This window comes from Anoplopoma fimbria, chromosome 5 (genome assembly GCF_027596085.1).
Source record: "Anoplopoma fimbria isolate UVic2021 breed Golden Eagle Sablefish chromosome 5, Afim_UVic_2022, whole genome shotgun sequence".
Taxonomy (NCBI): Eukaryota; Metazoa; Chordata; class Actinopteri; order Perciformes; family Anoplopomatidae; genus Anoplopoma; species Anoplopoma fimbria.
In genome coordinates, this window is record NC_072453.1 from 4,069,976 (window position 1) to 4,091,222 (window position 21,247).

The 21,247-nt window shown below is 40.9% G+C and overlaps 1 protein-coding gene across 1 annotated transcript in view; it reads left to right on the forward strand.

The window, feature by feature from the left end:
* The window catches only part of snx29 (sorting nexin 29), a 133,650-nt gene that overhangs the window by 3,790 nt on the left and 108,613 nt on the right, over positions 1 to 21,247 (forward strand). The window contains exons 4-13 of the mRNA XM_054599218.1: positions 544 to 668; positions 2,508 to 2,688; positions 2,957 to 3,027; positions 4,021 to 4,281; positions 5,222 to 5,636; positions 6,560 to 6,672; positions 7,124 to 7,220; positions 7,381 to 7,463; positions 13,165 to 13,228; positions 13,954 to 14,082. Of these exons, the coding sequence (XP_054455193.1) occupies positions 544 to 668; positions 2,508 to 2,688; positions 2,957 to 3,027; positions 4,021 to 4,281; positions 5,222 to 5,636; positions 6,560 to 6,672; positions 7,124 to 7,220; positions 7,381 to 7,463; positions 13,165 to 13,228; positions 13,954 to 14,082 (1,539 nt within the window). The remainder of the gene's footprint in view (positions 1 to 543; positions 669 to 2,507; positions 2,689 to 2,956; positions 3,028 to 4,020; positions 4,282 to 5,221; positions 5,637 to 6,559; positions 6,673 to 7,123; positions 7,221 to 7,380; positions 7,464 to 13,164; positions 13,229 to 13,953; positions 14,083 to 21,247) is intronic.

Consider the following 21,247-nt stretch of genomic DNA (forward strand, 5'->3'; position numbering starts at 1 on the left):
CGGTGCTTTAGGCTCCAGCATCTTACATTCAGCTACTTCTGTACAGCACTCTGGCAAAAAGAAAACCAATTTGATTAACTACAATGAACTGATTTTTTTGGTTTCAGAGAATATTTTCCTTCACATCAATAAGAGGGTTTTTATGACGAAAAGGACAAGTGTATAAAAAATGATGTACCAACCGTCTTTCATTAGAGCTCAATACTTTCGGAGAGAAATATTTGATCAAAGTTTCATATCCTGTGCTGCTCCGATCTAATTTTGAGGTTGTAGCTACAGTTTTTGAAATATAAAATACAATTTCTGCCTTGCGGACAAAGGAACCCTTTGTGGCATTTAAAATGACTGTATGATGGATACATTCATATACATATCACATGAGTGTGGACTGTTTCTGACTTAGTGGCGGTCTTCCATCTTTCCATCTGAAACTACAGATAATAGTACTTCTAATGGAGTTTAAAGAACAGCCATGAATTCAAGTGGCATAAAACCACTCATGGGGGCTGCACATAGTCCAGTAACTTCTCCTTGTCTCTGCAGGGTGATCTGCCTGTGTGCCCAGTTTGAAGCGGTGCTGCAGCATGGCCTGAGGAAGAGCCGAGGTCTGGCTCTCACCGCCGCCGCTCTCAAGCAGGCCGCGGGCTTCAACAGCAAGACTGAAGCAGGTGGGATACTTAACTGGCTGCATGGTCTGTTACACTCGGGTCTAAAGTTGAAAATCAAGGCAGCCACTTAACCTTAACCGCCAGGCTTCACCTCGGAAAAAGCGAAGCTGAGAATGCTAACCTTGCTACAGGGTAGCTCGGCTTTTATTTTGGAAGTCATGGCGGACGCAGGTGTGTCAGTGGGAAGCTCAGAGCTGCAGGATGAACACACACACACACACACACACACACACACACACACACACACACACACACACACACACACACACACACACACACACACACACACACACACACACACACACACACACACACACACACACACACACACACACACACACAATCTGTCTGTGAGACCTGATAATTAGGCTACAGTTCAGAATGTCATTCACAGGAAGGTCTCTGCTCCCCTGCTTTCCTCTCTCTGTTGTGCTCAGCTGCCTGTCTTTAAACCTGTGCCTCTCTCTCTGTCTCAGCCTGCACTACCAAAACGTACATTCTGTCATTAGAAATGCATGTTGTGTGCTAAAGAATTGTTCAAAACCCACAGACCTTTGTTTTTAAATTCCAGTCAAGATCCCAAAGATGCCTATGGCATGCTGAGCTACAGGGAGAAATGATCGCTGGTATAAAAGTGCTTATGACATCTGTGATATTGCCAGTTGATGTAATAGTGCAGCCATAAAAGAACAACGTGGTTTGAATATATATCTCAATGTACAATAATATGATTAATGTGTTGCTGTAATGAAGAGTTTGATAAAAACAAATGGATGATATACAATAAGTGATACGGTCATGCAGTGTGGAAAACATCCTCTTTTACTGTTACTTTTGTCTTATTTTCAGGACTATACTCATTTTTTTTTACTTTTCTTTGCGGCCATTCACTTTTACTTCTTCTACTTTCCTTGTCTGCTTCATTGCTAACAATATTTCACCAGCTCTTAGTCTGCTTCGGGGGTGTTATGGATGATTCAATATGTAGACTTTTTCTTTATAATCAAATTGTAATTTATATTTTATCAAAGTATTTGAGCTTCTCCACAATCTTTTCACGATGACACTTTTGGCTGCAGAAGTACCCCTGACTGGGAATCGCTGCTCTATAATATCTCCACGAGGAAATTAATAGTATGAATAAAAGCTTCAAGATTCAGTTTTACTTGCAGCCATCAAAGCTTATGAAAACCTTTGAGACATTAGTTTTACATTATACTAAATTGTTTCTACTGTGTCAAATTTAAGAACCTTGTGGGTATTAATTTCAGATGGAGGACAAATGCATGGCTTCTGCAACGGCTACGACGCCACAACCATTAGCATATTTGTCATTTTCCTGCATTTCACAGTCAATTAGAAGAAAGGACTGTGGCTGAACTCGTGGATTTGGAGCTCCCTAATGAAGCCAAGGCCCACTGACAAAGCCAGAAATAGCAGCCATAATTTAAACACATTGTTCTGAGGTTATATGCTAATTATATGCACTATATAACACTCTCCACTTCCTATTAATTATCACACCTCAGAAAACTTGACATTAAAAAAGGCCCCCATAACTTGTATTGTCTTTTATTTTTTTCCCCCTGTTTTATAGAAAATAATACATTTGTGCGAGTTTTGCGATGAAGGCAAAATATAGAGAGGTGACAGGTAGGAGGTCAGGATGGAGCTGTGTGAAAGGAGGGTGTAGATATTTGTGCCGACTCATTACTCTCGAAGTGTTTTTGCCACTGCTTTGTTGACCTTTTGAACCTCATGTGCAACTTCCAAGAATTGAGATAGAACTTATTCTCTCCTTCTTTGTCCCTTTTTCCTCTTTCTCCCCCTCCTCACTAGAGTTGACTTTCTGGTTCTATGTGAAGGAGCATCTGAACCGCCATGAGCTCCAGCGGTTCTACTCCCTACATCACATCTCCTCCGAGCTGGGCCGCGGTCGAGCCTGGCTGCGCTGCGCCCTCAACGAGCACTCGCTGGAGCGCTACCTGCACACACTGCTGGCTGACCGCGTTCGCCTGGGGTCAGTACAGTGTCAGCGTGTTGATATGTGTTAGGTTAATGTATGACTTCCTTCTTGACCTTCACTGTAGCTCAGTGAACTCAATAATAGAGATATTTGCAATTTTACATGTTTTTTTGCATACCAGTGGGATCATGCATGCTCTTTTCATGCATTATACTGACATTTCAAAATCAATTCACTTCCACAGTTTGGCTCTGTAAAGCTGGCATGTCCTCTGTTTGTCCTGATTAAGATATGTAACCTCATCTCCTCCCTGTTTTTCTAGAACTTACTATGAAGACTGGGCCTTTATTCTCGATGAAGAGAGAGCGAGTATGCTCCCCACCATGGCTGCAGGTGAGGCTGTGTTTTAATGTTGGAGATCATTTCAGACTAAGCGTAGAACACACCACACTGTTGTAGGGAAGGGGGGGTTTGTCAAATGTTTAGCCATGCTACGGCTGTGGCTAATTATTTGCATTATTGTAATTTGAAATGCTACTCACCTTACATGTTAGTGTTGCATGTTATGCTAACATAGCATGCTAATATGGTCATGTTAGGCCTGTGCTCTAATGTTTGGGTTTTTTAAAATGCGTTCAGTTAGTATTTTAGTAATTATTTACATGTAATGTGACATTAGCATTAACATAGCATGATATGGTAGTGTTAGCCTTGCATTCAGTTAGCGTGATAACATTTACCAGTTTGTATGTTTAGCATGTGAGCTTTTAGCATGTTAGTTGGCTCACAATAAACTTAAACAGAGGGAAACTCCTTTTGGTTCACATCCATTCCCCTGGTGCCACCATTACGCCAGGCTGTATTTTTTTACTTCATTAGTGGCAAGGATCTAAAAACAGCAAATTGGTGTCCCCACGGTTTATCCATCCAAACATTGTGTCTTCCACTGTGTAATGAGCGTTCCAGCCTTACTTTCAATCTCATTGAAATTTTAACATGCTTCACCCAAACGGAGCTGTTGTAAAAATACATTAACTGCCTTTGCACTTTACTTGTTTAGCACGACTGGATTGGGTGGGAATTCAAGTCCTAACCCTATTAGCGGTAATGACTGTGCTCTTACTGTTTAACTATTGATGAGCGAAACTCTGATGAGCACAAACTGTAAAATATTAAGAATGTAAACCACTGATCTTATGCCAGAGCTTTTCCTCTCTGTTCATACACGGGCAGATAGTCTGAGTTCATCTCAGGTTGCCCACTCTATCTGTGTGCGCCCAGAAAAGCTTACAAAGCACTTTGCAGAAGTTCAGTAGCTTGATGTGATTTTAACTAGACTGATCTGTAATAAACCTCGCCTCTCTCTTTTTCTGCTGCGGTCTTCAGGTCTGAACTCCATCCTGTTTGCCATCAACATCGACAACACTGACCTGAATGGCGGGGTGGCGCAAAGGGGGGGGCCCTCGGTGTCCCACCTCCTCAAGGAGTCCACGCAGGGCATCGGCAGCCTGTGGAAAGAGTCGACTCAGGGGGTCAGCAGCCTGCTGCGAGAGATCAGCACTGCCACGGCTGCGGTGCCCGGCTTCTCCCCCAGAGGGGACGGGGCCTCAGACCCACTACCCGTCCTGCCACGCAGCAGCTCGGCTGGTAGGACACCAATATTTAATAAAAAATTCACAATACAATATAGTAGCCATGCTAGAAATACCTAGAAGCATAATTTCTTTCTTTATTTTACAGATTACATAATTTTGTAGTTTTTGTAATTTAAACACCAGCTGCAAAAATGAAACATTTCCTCGGAACTTTGCATACATGACATCTACTTTTTTAAGACCATGTCCCTGTCCATTAAGTTGTTTCTGTTATTTCATCCACCCTTCCACCCTTATGAATTATAGTCCTCTGGCTATAACATGAAAATAAATCTGCAAAGATGGACACATGCTGTATTTTATTATTGCAGCTTGCTTCTTGAAGAATTGTTTGTGTCACAAAAGCATCACAGAACCAGCACTAGCAGTAAAACAACATATGGTTCACTCAGAGCATGTATAATGAATGCACTGGTAGAACAAATGTAGTGGATGCATCACAAGTTGTCTGCAGCAGAGTGCTGCAGCAGTGATGAAATCCCCCATGAAATGAATAAACTTCCAGTCTTTCGGTTCCTCGTTTGACCTCATTTAGCTGTCTGCCCCAGTCCATCCCATCGGGGAGTTCTCAGCATTTTCTCTCTTTATTTTCTGCTTAGTGGGATGAACAAGCTTTTACATTTTAACTGTGTGGTGCTAAAACTTTCTGCTAGGCTGAATGTAAATTCTAAGCTTTGTGCCAACCCTTCAAGGTGGAAACCCATTCTGAATATTCGCTGGTAGGAGACGTGCTAATGCACAGCCAGACCTTTTGGTTCTGAAAAGGAAGAGAGAGCCACAAAAAGGGCACTTTTAAAGGCTTAATTGAAATAAACTGAATATGCTGATGTCACCAGTACTAAATATTGCTGCATGAACATTTTGAGGCAGCTAGTCTAGACAGGTGAATACTGAATTCATTAAAGTTTTTTGTTCACTCTTCTCCCACCCAGACTCAGGGCTGAGGAAAGAGCGCAGGAGGAAAAAGAAAATCACCAACATTATTTCCTTTGACGACGATCTGGACGGAGGTGCGGAGGATGAGGAGGAGGGAGAGGAGGACTCTCAGAAGATGGGCCCGATGAGGAAGAGCCTCACTGCTCCTACTCAGAGTAGTGTGGAGGATGGAATAGACCCTTTGGAGCCGGTCTTCTCTGAGTCGCCTGCCCAGAACGGCATGGCTGAGCCGGGCATAATCAGCTGGGTGGGCTCCCCCCATCCCTCTCGTACTCCACCCCCTACTACTCCTCCTCTGGCCGACAGTAAGAGTATAGACAACGAGGAGGAGGAGGAGGAAGAGGAAGAGGAGGAGATGTACAAACCCAGAGCACTAACCCAGGAGGAGGAGAGGAGAAGCAGCTCTGATCAGTGAGTCATATGACTTCAGTTGAATGTCAGGTTATAAAAAGTATAAAGAGAAATATTCCCATTTTTTAAATTTATTGCGACAGAAATAATTGGGGTTGGGACAAAATACCGCTGGAGGTTGTTCATTATATGCACGTGAGATCATATAAAAATCCGCTCATATTTTTTGTTTCACCCTGTTTTATTGGTTGAGTTCTCAGATTATGAGCTGCTGGAGGTGATAAGTAGGATCCTAAAGTCAGTTTCCTTTGGGCAAATGAAGGGTTTTTAATCAGAAAACAAATGCACACACAGCCTGCAGAAACACAAAATCTACCATCATTATGAAAAGTGGATGTTTGGAAGATGGACCATAAATGTTTGTCTTCATTTTCCAGTATATTGAATTATTTTGAGGTTCAATAAAATGATCCCCAAAAAGGACTTAAATCCTGAAAAATCACAACAGAAGGTATAAAAAGTATGGATTAAAAAAATTCTTACTCTGATTTTGACATTTAAAGTATAATACAAGAGGTTCTCAAACTGCAAAGATGCTGCATGAGGTGAGAGGGACAGGTGCATGCTGGGAAGCTAGGTACTGTAGTGTTACCCGCTGATTTGGCCCGTTAACAGAAATTATTTAAAAAAAGAACAATGTCAGCAAACCCGGATTTAAATTGGGACTGAAGCTGTGGCCCACAGCATTTCTCACTGAATCCATGGTGATTCTATATATCTGTATATCCCCCTAAGCATTATGGGAAGTGCAGTTGTCTCTTTTTGTGTGTCAGACTTTGAAAATCTCTGAAATAGACTCTAGAATGTGTTGTGCAGTTGGGTGTTTAATCTAAGATGTCCACAACTGACACTGAGGCAGAAGTGGAGTGAAAAGTAATTATTGCACAACCAAACTCACTGAGGTCAACACGCTCTTGTTCTAGGGTGGTGGTAGGCAGCCTGTCCAGTGTGTCCACGTGGAGCCCCCTACAGGTGATGACCGAACACAGGAGCTCGGACATCCTCATTCCTCTAAACCCCGCGGACTCTCAGCCAGGTACTGTGGTCCTAAAATCACCAACACTGAAGCTGCAGACTTTATTCAAAGTCCTGCACCTTGAAGGAAAATAAAAGAACATTAAAACACTTCCTGGTACAACCTGTTCCCAGATCAGTAGAATATTTCCTGTGTGCTTTTAGCCTACACTGCTGCACTGATACTCAGTTTACATTTCCTACTTGAATGCACAGTAACTATTTTACATAGCATACATTTTAAAAAAATATTATTAGGTATATAAATCAAGAGTTTTTATTTGTATTAAGTATTTAGTTCTAGCAGCTCCAAGAGTGCATTTTAAAGTTCTGTAATGTTTGCTTGACTGTTTTTTTACTGCTGACAACAGCTGTTTATGGCTTCAGTTCAGGGATTACATGTCTGTTAGATGGAATCATGGGACTTTCTCTGATGGTCTACACCTTCACTTTCACTTTTTATTTGATTTCAGTGAACTCTGTGGAGGACACAGCTGCATTTCCTGCTCAGTGTGACTCAACAGAACCGGTGGGAAACTGTGAGAGCAACAGATCGCAGCTAACATTCAAGTAAGATGTTGTTTCAGGTGGGACAGATGTGCTGTTGAGTAAAATAATTTGCAGTTAAGGGCAAACTATTCATCAAATTTAGTTACAGGACTAAACAAGCAAGTCTTGCCATTGCCGGCTCAGCTTTCTTTAGAAAAATGATTTGTGAAATGTGTTGCAGTATGGAGTCCAGTCCACCGGCGCAGTCTGCTCCGCTCTCCAGCGTGCTGCCAACATCTGGTCTGCCAGACTCCATGACAGTGGGTGAGTGTTTCCTCTTACTATTTTTGACACTCTGTCCTGCTCTTCTAGTTGAGTTTGTTCTCAAACCAGTTTTGTGTAGTGTGTTATCATTTTCATTCCACAAGTGAGCTAGCACAAGACAACCAAATAGTGTCTCTGCACAGGACTTCCAACATAGAAATGAGATAACCTTGACTGGGGACGCTGGGGGAAAAAAAGCCACTTCAAAATTAAGTTAAAAAAGCAAACCATGAATACAAGGTGTTTTTGCTTGTAATAACTAAAATAAATCTACCAATGGAACAAGTGAACATTTGCTTGGTAAGATTTCTTTCTTTTTTATTTCAAAAAGATAACTCATTTTGAGATACAGCGCACTAGTATTAGCAAGAGTTGTGTCATAATAAGTCTGTAATCCGCTGAAGTTGTTTTTTTAGTTAACAAGATATATTAAAGATGCATTGTCTAAAAACAAGTCCCTACATCTCACTGAAATGTTACTTGTTATATATTAAGTGTTAAGATATTTAGACCACTAATAAGACAAATATGCTTGTTTTTTTTTGCGTTTTTTGCAATGAAGTTATACTAGACAACAAGGTGGATTTGAATTCTTATGGACAATGGCTGTGGTGCAATTTACAAAAATAGACATATCAGGAGTGATACTGTTGCGATTTAAAATATTCAATAAAAGCACTAACTCCTTTGGAATACATTCTGAGATTATGGCCTAATAGACCAAGTCCCTTAAAGTCTTTGTCGCACCAAAGATAAATTAAATCAAACATGAAAATGATTTGTATTCAGTATGATAGGTAAAATCACAATTGTTGAGTCGCCGACTCCTCTTGAGCTTTCATCGGAAAACAATCTAATCTTGGAGTGTTTTCCCAAGAAGTTTGTGATGATAATAAATCCTGTGGAAGTCCTGACACGTTTTATCTGGACATTTCCCCAGCAGCTCCCGTCTGTAGCAAATTGAATCAGACTGGCTGATTGGTATTTTTTAAACCTTGTTGTTTTTCTGTGCAGTTAAAGTGATCTAATTGCTACGAGTGATGCCCTATGCCTCTCAGTTCCAACAAATTTCCATAATAGAAAATGAATCCACCAGGTGGCACTGTCGGTCCAGGGTACGGACATGTTGCTCATCTGTCTGCTCCCTTCAAAGGATAATTGCTTGAGAGAAAAATTGGGAGAGTGTGACACTAAGTCAGTGTGTGTCTGTCTGTCTGTCTGTCTGTCTGTCTGTCTGTCTGTCTGTCTGTCTGTCTGTCTGTGTGTGTGTGTGTGTGTGTGTGTGTGTGTGTGTGTGTGTGTGTGTGAGTGAGAGGGGGGAAGAGTGAGTAAGCGATAGCTATAGTGAAAAAAAAAAATCTAAACATCTCTGTTGTAGATGCAGAGAAAATAGTCTTTGAGATACAGAGATCTAAGAGGCCTTAGAAAGATGTAAAACAGCAGACCAGTTAAAAGTCAAATCCACACTGAAGTAATCCATCACGACAGAGGCAGAGATACCAATTTCAATGCCTGCTGTTGGCTCAATAGTCCAGAATGCAATGCAGCCAAAACAGATTTAGCATTTTGAGCAAATGACCGTGACTTTTTCTCGACTGGAAAGAAACTCTTATCTCTCGCTCTCACTGGCTCTGTTGCTTTTGCTCTCTCTCCGCCTACTCAAGTAAACCATAGCAACAAGTTACAGGCGCCTTTCTGGAGGGGTGGCGCAAAGTTGATCTAGGGAATGTAGGAAAAGCATTGTTTTCATTGAATATGTCATTGGGGATTTCAGCTTTAAGCTCTTTAAATAATTTTTTTTATTGATCTTATCTGCAGCTTAAACTATTTCTCACTAATGGTCACCTCATATGTCTTCATAAAAGAAAAGTTAAAGGAGCACTCAACCAATTATTTACATCAAGTTCAGCTTTTCAAAGTTTTGGAAAAAAATGACCCTGATGATGTCATAGGGATGTCATGTGCGTTATCTCAGCTTCGGCTCGAAAACCTTACCATTTAAACTGAAGGTGAGGGGTTTGAAAGAAGTCGGTAGTTAAGAGGCATTGGGGGTCCAATTAATGACTTTTTGAGATGCATCATGGGAAATGTAGGATCCAATGTTTTTTTTAATATTGACACATATTTGTGTACCTCTGCTGGTTCATTTTCTACTATTATTTTGAAAAAATATCTTTTGAGTTCCTCAAAAGGATGTATATGCAATACTAAATAGCTTGAGCATGTTGATTAAGACATTCATTTAAATAAGCAGTTGATTGTGCGTGTGCAAAAGAGTAATACGACCTTCTATGAATAGGAAAATTTGCAATATATCATTAGAGTGTGTTTATGCTCAGTGTTTAAGAATGGTAAAACAGTTAATGGCAGCGTTTGCCACTTTTTTGTAATTAAGGCTTTGTGAATCACACACGCAGTCAAATACAAAGCGTGCTGGATTTTATAAGGTGTGTGTGTGTGTGTGTGTGTGTGTGCGTGTGTGTGTGTGTGTGTGTGTGTGTGTGTGTGTGTGTGTGTGTGGGAGAGAAACTGAGAGGGAAAAAATGGTGGTAGGTGTTCAGCGCAAGCTCTCCCTCAGTGATTTCCTTTCAGGCCTGACAGCGTGTGAGCCCAAGCAGCCCATTGATTGGAGAGTATGGAGTCTATAATTCACAAGACACCTCGATTACATGGCCTAGCTCTCTGCTAATGCATCTATTATTGGAACGATTGAGCAAGAGCGCGTAGGTTCTGGTGGGGGCACACACACACACACACACACACACACACACACACACACACACACACACACACACACACACACACACACACACACACACACACACACACACACGCACAAAATTCTCCCAGCAACAGTGGCTCATACAAATTTAAGAAAGTGTTGCACACATATGTACTTCCGCTCGCACACAGTTGTGCTGTAACTTGTCCATCTCCCCTCCTCCTTCTCCTCTTCCTTCTCCTCCTCTTTCTCCTTCTCCTCCACCAACCAGACTGTAAGCTCGGGGCTGGAGGAGACCTACTTGAGTCTGGGGCTACATCGACACCCTACATTAGTTACGAGAATGGAGTAGTGGTCTCTCTGTGTCTGTGTGTGTGTGTGTGTGTGTGTGTGTGTGTGTGTGTGTGTGTGTGTGTGTGTGTGTGTGTGTGTGTGTGTGTGTGTGTGTGTGTGTGTGTGTGTGTGTGTGTGTGTGTGTGTGTGTGTGTGTGTGTGTGTGTAATGGTGGAATGCAAAGTGCAGGGTAGATTAACTCCTTGTCTCATGGTTGTTATTTTTGGAAGTTCTGGTAGCAGCCTAGTTCGGGGCTTTGAAACCTTCATGTGCACCTCCAAGCGTAACTATGGAGATGAGTCACCATACCAGCACACAGCCCGGCCCAAATCTGTCCCTGATCAGCACGGAGATTAACATCAGCCAGCAGCTGACTGCTAGCAGACTTTGGCTGCAGCTGATACAGTTAAACATGACTGTTGCTCGAAGGTCTCGAAGACTTCAGACTGAAGCTGCTGCTCTTTGATGTTCTGCTGAAATTTGACCTGGTTCCATAGCAGAACGAATGACACGTAGTGATGCAGCTAATTATTATATTCATTCTTAATTTAACTGCCAGTTCCATTAATGTTTTCCTACATAGTGATGCTGGAATTGTCAATGTTGGTCTCTTTTAAGCCGTGCTAGAAGATGTACCTTGACCGTATTTTCCTTCCCGATACCTATACACGAACTTGTGTATCGACCAATTGAGTAGTGATCCGATACCAGTGCGTTAAAAAAACAAAAAAAGTTAATAATAATACCTTCTCTAATACCTGTTTATATTGCTGTGAAAACATCTCCTTCAAACAGCTGCATCTATTCAAGCTTCCGGCCCAATTTTCTTTACAAGATTACGTTTGAAAACGTATCTTGACGTATATTGATCTTGAACACATCATACTGTGACTCAATGCAAACACCTTATTAATGATAGCTGTTCGCTCTGTATTTAGCTTAGCAGGACTGTGCTGCCCACAATCTGCTAACAACTAACTAGTTTTCCTGTTACCGATCTTTACACAAATTTGTTTTTCACAATGTAGCATTATAAAGAAATATAGTGAGGGTTTAACCACAGGTGTGTAGTACTAGTTTGCACATGTGCAGTACAGATTGGGGAAGCAAGTAACATGTGGGTAGAAGTGTGGCTTAAAATTGTCCGTCCACTACTTTGAACCAGATTTAAATATCTCAACAACTATTGGATGGATTGGCATGACATTTTGTAGAGACATTCATGTTCCCCAGACAATGAATCCTAATGAATCTGGTGGTCCGCTAACTTTTTATCAAGTGCCACCAGCCAGCCAAAATGTTTACTAATCCGTCATCATTTTGTATAGGAATAGTTCCCAGATGACAGGTCGTAGTGACTTTGGTGATCCATTGACTTGACCCTTAGCGCCACCATGACGGCTTTTAGTGAAATGCCTCAACAACTGTTTGATGGATTGCTGTGACATTTTTGGTGCACATTATTCCCCTTAAGGATAAATTGTAAGAACTGTGGTAATCTTCCTCAAGGTCAAAATTGTAATTTTGAATTAAACTGCTGCGGCTCTCTTGTAAAAACACTTTGGACACAAAAAAAAAAATCACAAAGTACTAAGCAATTTATTCAGTGTGGAAAAGTAACATAATTTAATATCATGATATGATGAAAAAACTCTCAAAACAGACATGACTGCTGCACATAATGTGCATTGTCAGGAAAACATAATTCAATCACTAGATGACTGTACAAGCCATCTTTCAAGCCACAGTTTGGATTTATAATTTGAAAAAAATTCCAGTGTTTTCAAAACAGCTGACCTACGGCACCAGCTTACTTCCCCAGCGTACTTTACAAGAGCTCAGTAATCACAACCGCGTCGGTGAAATATCAGAAACCATTACTCCAGAAAGTGTTTTTGGTGACAGCTCTGTTATGTGAACAATTTTGTTTAATATTTTATTTTGCAGAAGTCAGATTGGAACTTGCATTTAATCAGAGCTGGATGACCGTGACAGCCCATAATATGTTATAAAGGGCAGACATCAGCTGAATATATCAGGGAATTCATAAGAGGGCTTCGACTGCTTTGACTGGTAACACAATAAAAATGGCTGGGGTTGAGATGCAAGAATATGATGGGTTTCTTGTCTTGCTGTCAGCTGTGCTCAACTGTATGATCAGTTGATTAGCACAAAAATAATAACTGCCTACCAACAGCAAATCCCATCTTTCTAGCGGACTAAAATTCACTTCTTATTGTTGTTGTGAGTTTGGATTCATATTTTCTTGATAAATAGTTTAATCCAAACAGTAGCCAGTGTTTCTCTTCCTCAACAGTTATCTTGTCTTAGTTTCTTTCTTCTTTTAGTAGCTTCCACAAAAGTATGCTTTACTTTTGCAATAAAAGTGTTCTCTGAGAGTGAGATAGATATTGTTGTTTATAACTTCTGTCAGCTGGAAAAAGTAAAAAAGCAGATTTTATCAAAGCAGTTCATCTTAAGGATGGAACAAAAGTGCGGCATTAAAAGTGGGATTCTGTTATTTCTACATTTGAGAACTGGAGTATTAGTTTATGCATATTGCTGTGTGTAGTATCTGTGTGTGTGTTGTGTATATCTGAGGTAGTTTTAGTGCAGGAATCTCACTCTGTTCTCTTTTGTCTGCAGTGGAGCTGCGTCAGGCCATCGTAGCCATGATGAACAGGAAGGACGAGCTGGAGGAACAAAACACGTACGTTGGGATATATTCTCCTTATCTGCTGCTCGCTAACCTCAACACACACACACACACACACACACACACACACACACACACACACACACACACACACACACACACACACACTCACACTCAGACTGGAGGGAGACATCGAATGACCTCTCTGTATAAATTGTGTCAGCTTGTTTGGTTTTTATCCTGAGACAAGATGTTTTTTTTGGGCAGGAGACTGTTTTGTTGCGTTCTTTTTTTCTTTTTTACATTTAGCCACCAGAGACTGTTGTGATTTACGCAAATTAACAGCTGCTAAAATAGGATCGCTGTGCAAACTGCAAAGCACAGATCAATAAAAGTTTGTTGTAATGACCATAAAACACAGCGTTATGTTTATACATCTTTTGCGATTAGTTATAAATAAATGTGAATCTTCTGCCAAGCCGTATTTAGATCTTTATGATAAACTGCGATTTATATTTGTACTCGGGGCATTAAGATAACACCGATGCAATCACAGATGGCTGTTGATTAAGTGTTTTTGTATCAGAGCTGAGTGTGACGGCAATTAAAATAGCTTAATAATGTTTATCCGATCCACTGTTTATGAAAACGACATTACCAGAATGTCAACATTTAGCATGTCTAAATAAGGAGGATTAGGTCTGCACAAGATGTATCACCTGAGGGTAAATAGGACAGAAAAAAAATAAGATACGTGATCTACTTCATGTGTTTGACAGGTCTCTTCGCAGTCTGCTGGATGGGGAGATGGAGCACTCAGCAGGCCTGAGGCAGGAAACTGATCTGCTGAAGAGGAAGCTGGCAGAGCTGGAGGAGAGACACACAGCCAAGGTCCAGACACTGGCCAGGTAAGAAACAGCTGGGACGTCTGTAGAAGGTACATCAATAATGTCATTTCAGCTTGCAATATGGAAGATTAAAGCTGATTAAATCTCCAAGAAAAACAGAGCTGAGCCATTTAGTCAACTACTATCAAATATGATGTTTAATCTTGTAAGCCATTTGCAAGCCAAGATCCCCCAAATTAATTGTCTTCTGCATCCCAAATATGATATATATATATATTTTTTTTTTAATAATTTAAATGCATTTGAGAATGTCACCCTGGGCTATGGGACATTGTAACAAGCATTTATTACTAATTATATGAAATTGTATAGACCAAATGGTTAATTTCTAGGTTCCAGCTTAAGAATTTGAATCCCTTGACATTGTAATGATTGTTTTTAATTGGTACTGACCATTAAAGTCGTCAACCCCCTGCAGATTTACGACGTTATAAGACATTTGACTTTATCACAGCAGCAGGCATTATAACAGGTTATAGTCGTTGCAGTTTGGGAGCTTTCGTTTTCTGTCACTACAAATTGAAACCAAAACGTTTTCAGTCAGTAAACATTCTGTAAAGGCTGTAATAGCTCCAAAGACCTTCAAGTCTTGTGATTAAACTTGATGACTGTGCCGGGCCATGCCTTATGCCTACAGTAGCTGCATCAGTGTTTTAAACATAAAAGTGACCCTTTTTACCGATCCGTACATGGTGTCCGCTTTTAGAAGATCTCTATTCATGATGAAAAGTATTGGAGGTTGAATGTCAGAACAACTTTTTCCCTGGAGTGCTACATTTCCTGCCTCCTACCGGATTGATTGACTCAAGTTGAGTGTGTAGGGACTGCTAAAGCTTATGGCTTTGCCGTTTGGCGAGGACAGTGCAGCCGGTGTGATCATTTTCATGTTCACAAGGAACAATTTAATAGAAGTTGAAATGGCACACGAGGTAGAGAGGAAGCGTTAAAGTTGGACAATGGGGGGTTTCATGACTGCCTCACTCTAGGCGCAGGCGTCTGCGACATACATTGTGCTCGTCCACGGAGCCAAACGCACACACTCAGACACACAAAGCCCATTCTATAGTCCGCCGCTTAATCTCAAGTGCTGCTTTTCCTTCTCAGCCAAATCTGTCTCAATCAATAGCGGCTATAAATACCACTGAAGGAGCAGCTAGCCACTGAATGAGGGCTGGAAGCTGTCAGCCTCATTCAGTGAAAGAGGCTACTGGCAACGGTTGCTATGAATCCCACGATTCTCTGTGATTCACCCGCACTTCGGGGTGAATCGGAAGTCAGTAAGCCTGACATAAAATCTGACACTGAACTGTGACATCTTAGCACTTGAGAGGACTGTTGGCTTCGCTCTTGGACGGACAGCTAGCTGAAGTGCTTTATATGTCGTTGAGTTAATTGCATTATTACTGAGACAGATTGTCTAATCTGTGCGAAAAGATTTCAGGTTAAATGTTTATCTTCAGCACCAGATGTTCCCGCTATTTGACGAAGATGCTTCCAGTCATCTCCTTCTTTCAGTGCTTCTCTTAATAGTAGTACAGTAGAGCAGCACTCAAACCCAAGGAAGTGGCATCAAGGGTGTTTGTGTGTGTGTGTGTGTGTCTTGAGCCCGGCTGTATATGGGGGTGGCAGAGGATGAGGGAGCCGCCATAGATAGATTTTGGCTGACGTAGACTCCGGCAGAGGGGAGTGGGCTAAGATGAGCCCGCTGCTCACTTACCGAGTTACTCACACACAAAACTCAGATGTACAGCAGGACCCTTACTCACACAGGCATCCAAATATAACATGGAAATGTAACACACTGACACATAGCAGCCCACATCCTCACCCTCGACTCCTCCCAGACTTCAGAAATTCGAGCGCACATGTACCAGTCCTCATGTATGTTCGAGTGCACAATGCAACTTAAATCGGCTGTACAGGAACTTCACTGGTGGCAAATATCACAATATTATCGACTGAAAAATCGATATCCGTATTGTGACAGAATTTAGCAGATCACTATCAATGCCTTCATAATATACAGTATAAACACACATTCTGACAGACCAATAATTGGTAATATCACAATGATAAATATGCAAGTAGACATTTGCTTGGTCATTTAACTCTGCTGCTGCAACACTGAGATAAGGAAAGAAAATTGAAATGCATCTCAGCGGTCAGAAAATGCATTTTCTAGATAATAAATGTCACTTTTGAATATGTAATATATCCAAGACAAACAGTCGGTATCCCTAATGCATATATTATCTTACAAAACACTACATTTATATATTTAGATTTGGTAAACCAATGAAGCTTACTTGTGTGTTGAATTATTTACAAGTTGCTATTTAAATAAAGCTCATTGGGAGGACCTCAACAACAACCAACAGCATCGTTTCATCAGATTTTTGAGATAATTTTGTAATTTTGTTCTTGGCACAAACCTAACGTGTTCAATATTATGTAGACCACCAATGGAAATCTGATTTATAGAAAATAATCACAATTTAAAGGCAATGTCGTGTGACTCAGTTCTGTTTGTATATCGTGCACAATATGTACAAAGCACTCACACACACACACACACACACACACACACACACACACACACACACACACACACACACACACACACACACACACACACACACACACACAGGCAGTTTGATACACATCTTTCAGCCCTACTTTAGGTTTAAATTTAAATATGTTATGATAACCAAAATCACACTTGACATCTGTCCTCACGTCTCGCATCCTTCATCACACATTGCCTTTTATTTAGTGACTATCACTGCTAATTATAACAGACATTAAGTTGTTAAAAACTGTGGCTTTTAAAATAAATGTCCCAAATCTCTCACACACACACACACACACACACACACACACACACACACACACACACACACACACACACACACACACACACACACACACACACACACACACACACACACACACACACACGTTCACTTCACTTTTGGGGACATTGCATAGTCTTGTCCCCCTTTTTAGACGTCAGTTGGCAGAGCAGAAAGCGGGCCTCTGGCAGCGGGAAGACGGGAAAGCGGCCAGTCGAGTGGGCTCGGCCCGGGAAGTGGTACCTCATCACTGGAAGAGGGGGCGGTTGGACGGGAGCAGATGCCTTTTTCTTAGCTGGCTGAGCTGCCGTCTTTTCTCCAGGCTGTCTGGTACAGCTGATCTAAGAAGCGGCAGAGAGAGCGGCTCTGAAGTTTGCCTAGTTTACTTGTTTGGAGAGTTTAGGCTTGCTGTTTTTTCTTTCTTTGGATAATCAATTATGTCACTATGCCCAGGGGGGCCTTTTTCCTTCAATGCTCAAGTTTTAACAACCCAGACCTGCACCTCCTTGGTTGTGAGTGTGGATATATACAGTATATTTGTGTGCGTGTGTGTGTTTTTACAGCTCTATGCATTGAGCCTTTGGAAGTATGACACAAGAGTGTATGCTTGAAGTTCTTTTTCATTTTTATTTTTTTCCAGAAGAGGCTGAGCAGTAAATTGCACTCAGGAGCATTACCCAGCGGCTGAGCTGTCTGTCTCTGAAGGCGTCTTTGTACCTCTCATTTACTACTTCCAAACAAAACCAGATCATACCTGAAGAACAGCCAATTTAGCTGTGTTTATTGCACATTAAGAAGACTACCGAGCTCAGAGGTTGATAAAGGAAGGGAGAAAAAAAAGAGAGGAGGTTACAAGAGAGAGAAAAAAATCACCCCAGGGCTTCTTTCAACTTTAGTAATTACTGGGTGTAGTTTCAATTTAAGCTTCCCTCCTGAGATACTTTTTTGCTCTTTCCTTAAGAGAAGATTATTCATCCTTATTCACTTTCTAATAGCATTTTACAGTATTTGCTTTATTCAAAACACACTTACAAACTTTACAGTCTTAACTGACTTTTTCCCTCTTTCACACAAAATATTTACAATGTCTTTATCTTGCAAGCACACTGTTTCCCGCTCTTTCAGTAACGATTTCTTTAAAAAATATCTCCAAGGCACACAGTCTTTCTTTTATTGCGGTTTCTTTTGCACACAAAAACACATCTTTCCTACTTGTCTCTCACATAGAAGAAAATGAGATGACTTCAACATTATCCAACGTAGTTAATAGGCTTCTCCTCGACGATCACACAAACAATATTTCTGGGTCAGACTATTGCCCCTTAATGAGAAAGGGGTTTGTATCCGGTCCCCCATCAGCTGGACAAAGGATGCAGTTTTAGCAGCAGAGATGCTGAGCAAGTACTTCACTTTGGACACACTCATTTAAAACTTTACTGTCCCTTAAGGCAGAGAAGACACTTAAAGTTTCAGATGACTTCCAAACACTCCACATTTCCAGCTTACCAACAACTTAATGGATCCTTCTCAATTGGAAAGCATTAACAGAGAGCCAAAGCTGCAGTTTCTTGCTACAGTTTTAAGGGAGGAAATGTTGTGCAATGTTGTCACTCCCAGCGGGCTTTGTTGTTTAGATTTGTTTGGTATCCATCATTTACCTTCTTTCCTGTGGGTCTGCATAATGGTTGTCCACTAAACTGAGTTTGTAATGATAGACTTGCCAAGAGGCGTTGAGGAAGTGAATGCAACACAGAAATCTGGGCCTAAGTGAGTCTTTAAGAGCATACAGCTTTTCAAATGTGTGGGTGCAATTTTAAACACTGGTAGTTTAACCACTGCCTCAAATATATAAATCAACAATTTCAAAATAACCCATTATGTTTTCCTTTACCATGGAGAAATTGTTGTTCTCAACCTGAGGGTCAGGGCTGAGAGAAAAATAAATGGTCATGACATGATAAATAAAATAGGACAGAAGAAGAAAAAAACCCATTTTATTTTCACAAAATGGTGTTTAAGCCATGCTAGCAGACTGTTGGTCGGTTCACCTCTTGGATTGGGCTGCCATGAAATTTGGTACAGATATTCATGCTGCCCAGGGGATTAAATCCTAATCAATTTGGTGATCCTCTGTATTATAATCCAGCAACACTGGCAGGACAAAAGCTTTTACTTCATTTTGTGAAATGTATCAACATTTACGAGCTGGATTGGTACAACATTTTGTACACACATTCATGGTCTCCAGACGATGCATCTTCAGAACTTTGGTGATCCCCTGTCTTTTACTGTAGCGCCACAATGAGGTTGACATTTGTGGTTGAAAGTGCAGCCTCAAAGAGCCACCAGTGAGGCAGTAGACTGTTTGTCTTTTACATCTTCAGACCTCTACAAACTTAAAATGATTGGAGCATTCTGAGAACGGAAGAGCACTTAGTTGAACTGCTCAAGGTTGCAAGCCAAGGTTGGGAAGCAACAGATTAATCAACGAGTTTGTCAACAGACTTATTGTTCATCAACAATTTTAATAATCAATTGACCATTCGCTTAGTCCCGCCATTTGAACACAGACTGGCCAAGCATAGCGTATCATCGGCTAGTTCCAACTAGGGTCCAACAACTGTTCGGCCCCGCTCCATGAACTCTCATGCAATCGTTTTAGATTTTCTTCATTTTCAGGCGAGTTTTGTGGATTTGGAGCTAGTCATGGTCAAACATTGTGTAATAGTGATACTCATAACCCGTTGAGTTTGGAAGGAGATATACGTTTATAAAACGTTGCGGTTCCTGCATAAAAAACCTGTGAAACTAGCATTAGCAGTGAAACAACAGTACAACAGTGAATAAAGACCGACCCGGCTGTATGGGAACAGCTTTGTTCCTTAACTTCATGGTCTTCTGTTGGGATTCTTAAGGTGATATGGTGGTTAACTTTGACAATGTGAAATGTAGGCTTAAGCTGTTTTCTTGATTTTCTTTCAACCTGTTTTCACTGAAATAACTTTTTCCCCAAATCTTATATTTATTCAGGGAGTGCTGTTAGTGACAGTGTGGACTCCATGGTAGCTCTGACTGCTTGACAGAGTAGCAGCAGGGTGCGGCGCTTAGCAGAGGATCAAATAAATATTTTAAACAATTCATCAAAAAAATAAGAAAAGCCTCTCAAAAGTCAGGATTTGCTTCTGTTCTCTGTTTTATTTAATTGTAAATTGCATAACTTTTGGTATTTGCCTGTTGCTGGGACAAACCAAGCAAAAGATGTCACCTTGAGGGCCATTTCTCACTATTTTTGGGACATTATTTGAAAAATAATGAATGGAATACTCAATAATGAATTTAATCGTTATTTGCAGCCCTAAATGGAAGTGTCAAATTATAAGGGCCAAATGACATGCATTAAGAGAAACAGCCAGTTACTTTGAGCCTTGATCAGATACTTAATATGGAGCAAGCTTTTTTTTTTCTCCTAGCAATAATGAGAAGCATAGAAGATTCATAGAGAAAAAAAAACCTGGTAGAAAAGTAAGAAAATTGAATGTCTGGAGGTGAACGGTTTCCTTGTCAGTAACGAGCAGGTGAATCGCTCATGGGGTGAAAACAAAGAATTCTGTGTTTGAGCTAACGTGTGACTGCATGAACTGCTGTACGACCTGAGGGAACCGCTCCAACGCAGACGGGGTGTATTTTACACCTCCGGGTTGTGTTTTATCAGTCTGCTCTGAAATTGGATTTGAAAACATACCGAGCAGGTAAGGCTGTTGTGTTCCATCATAACCTGCAGTACACTTGCTTATTTGCATTGTCCCACTCACAAGCAATATCAGCTGACAGCAGCCTCTGCTCACTTCCCAAAATTTCCCCAAAGACCGCTTATATTGTTGATGCTCGTCATAACGTAGGTGTGATCTACACCTGTGTCAGGATTTTGTTTAGTTCTGTCTCCATCATCTGATGTAATGATGTAGAGATGGGAACATGCATATGTCTCCATGCCATGAGCCATACATATGGTTAATCCTAGAGCTACTCAAGTGTAAATTGTGTAGAAGTTGGTAGAAAGTCCAGGTAAAAAGGTATTTAATAAATCAAACCTGATCTATTATTATCAAGACAGGCTGATAATTCCCTTTTGATGTCCAACACGGCTGAGATTGATCCGATACATTTCACATGTGAATTTTTTTCCTGTTTGAACTTTCCTTTTCATATCAAGCAGTGTTTTCTGTCTTAACTGTTGCAAAGAGCAAGCACAATGAAAACACTTCAATTGGAACAAAGTGATCAATAATTCAGCAAACTGTTCATTATCAGGC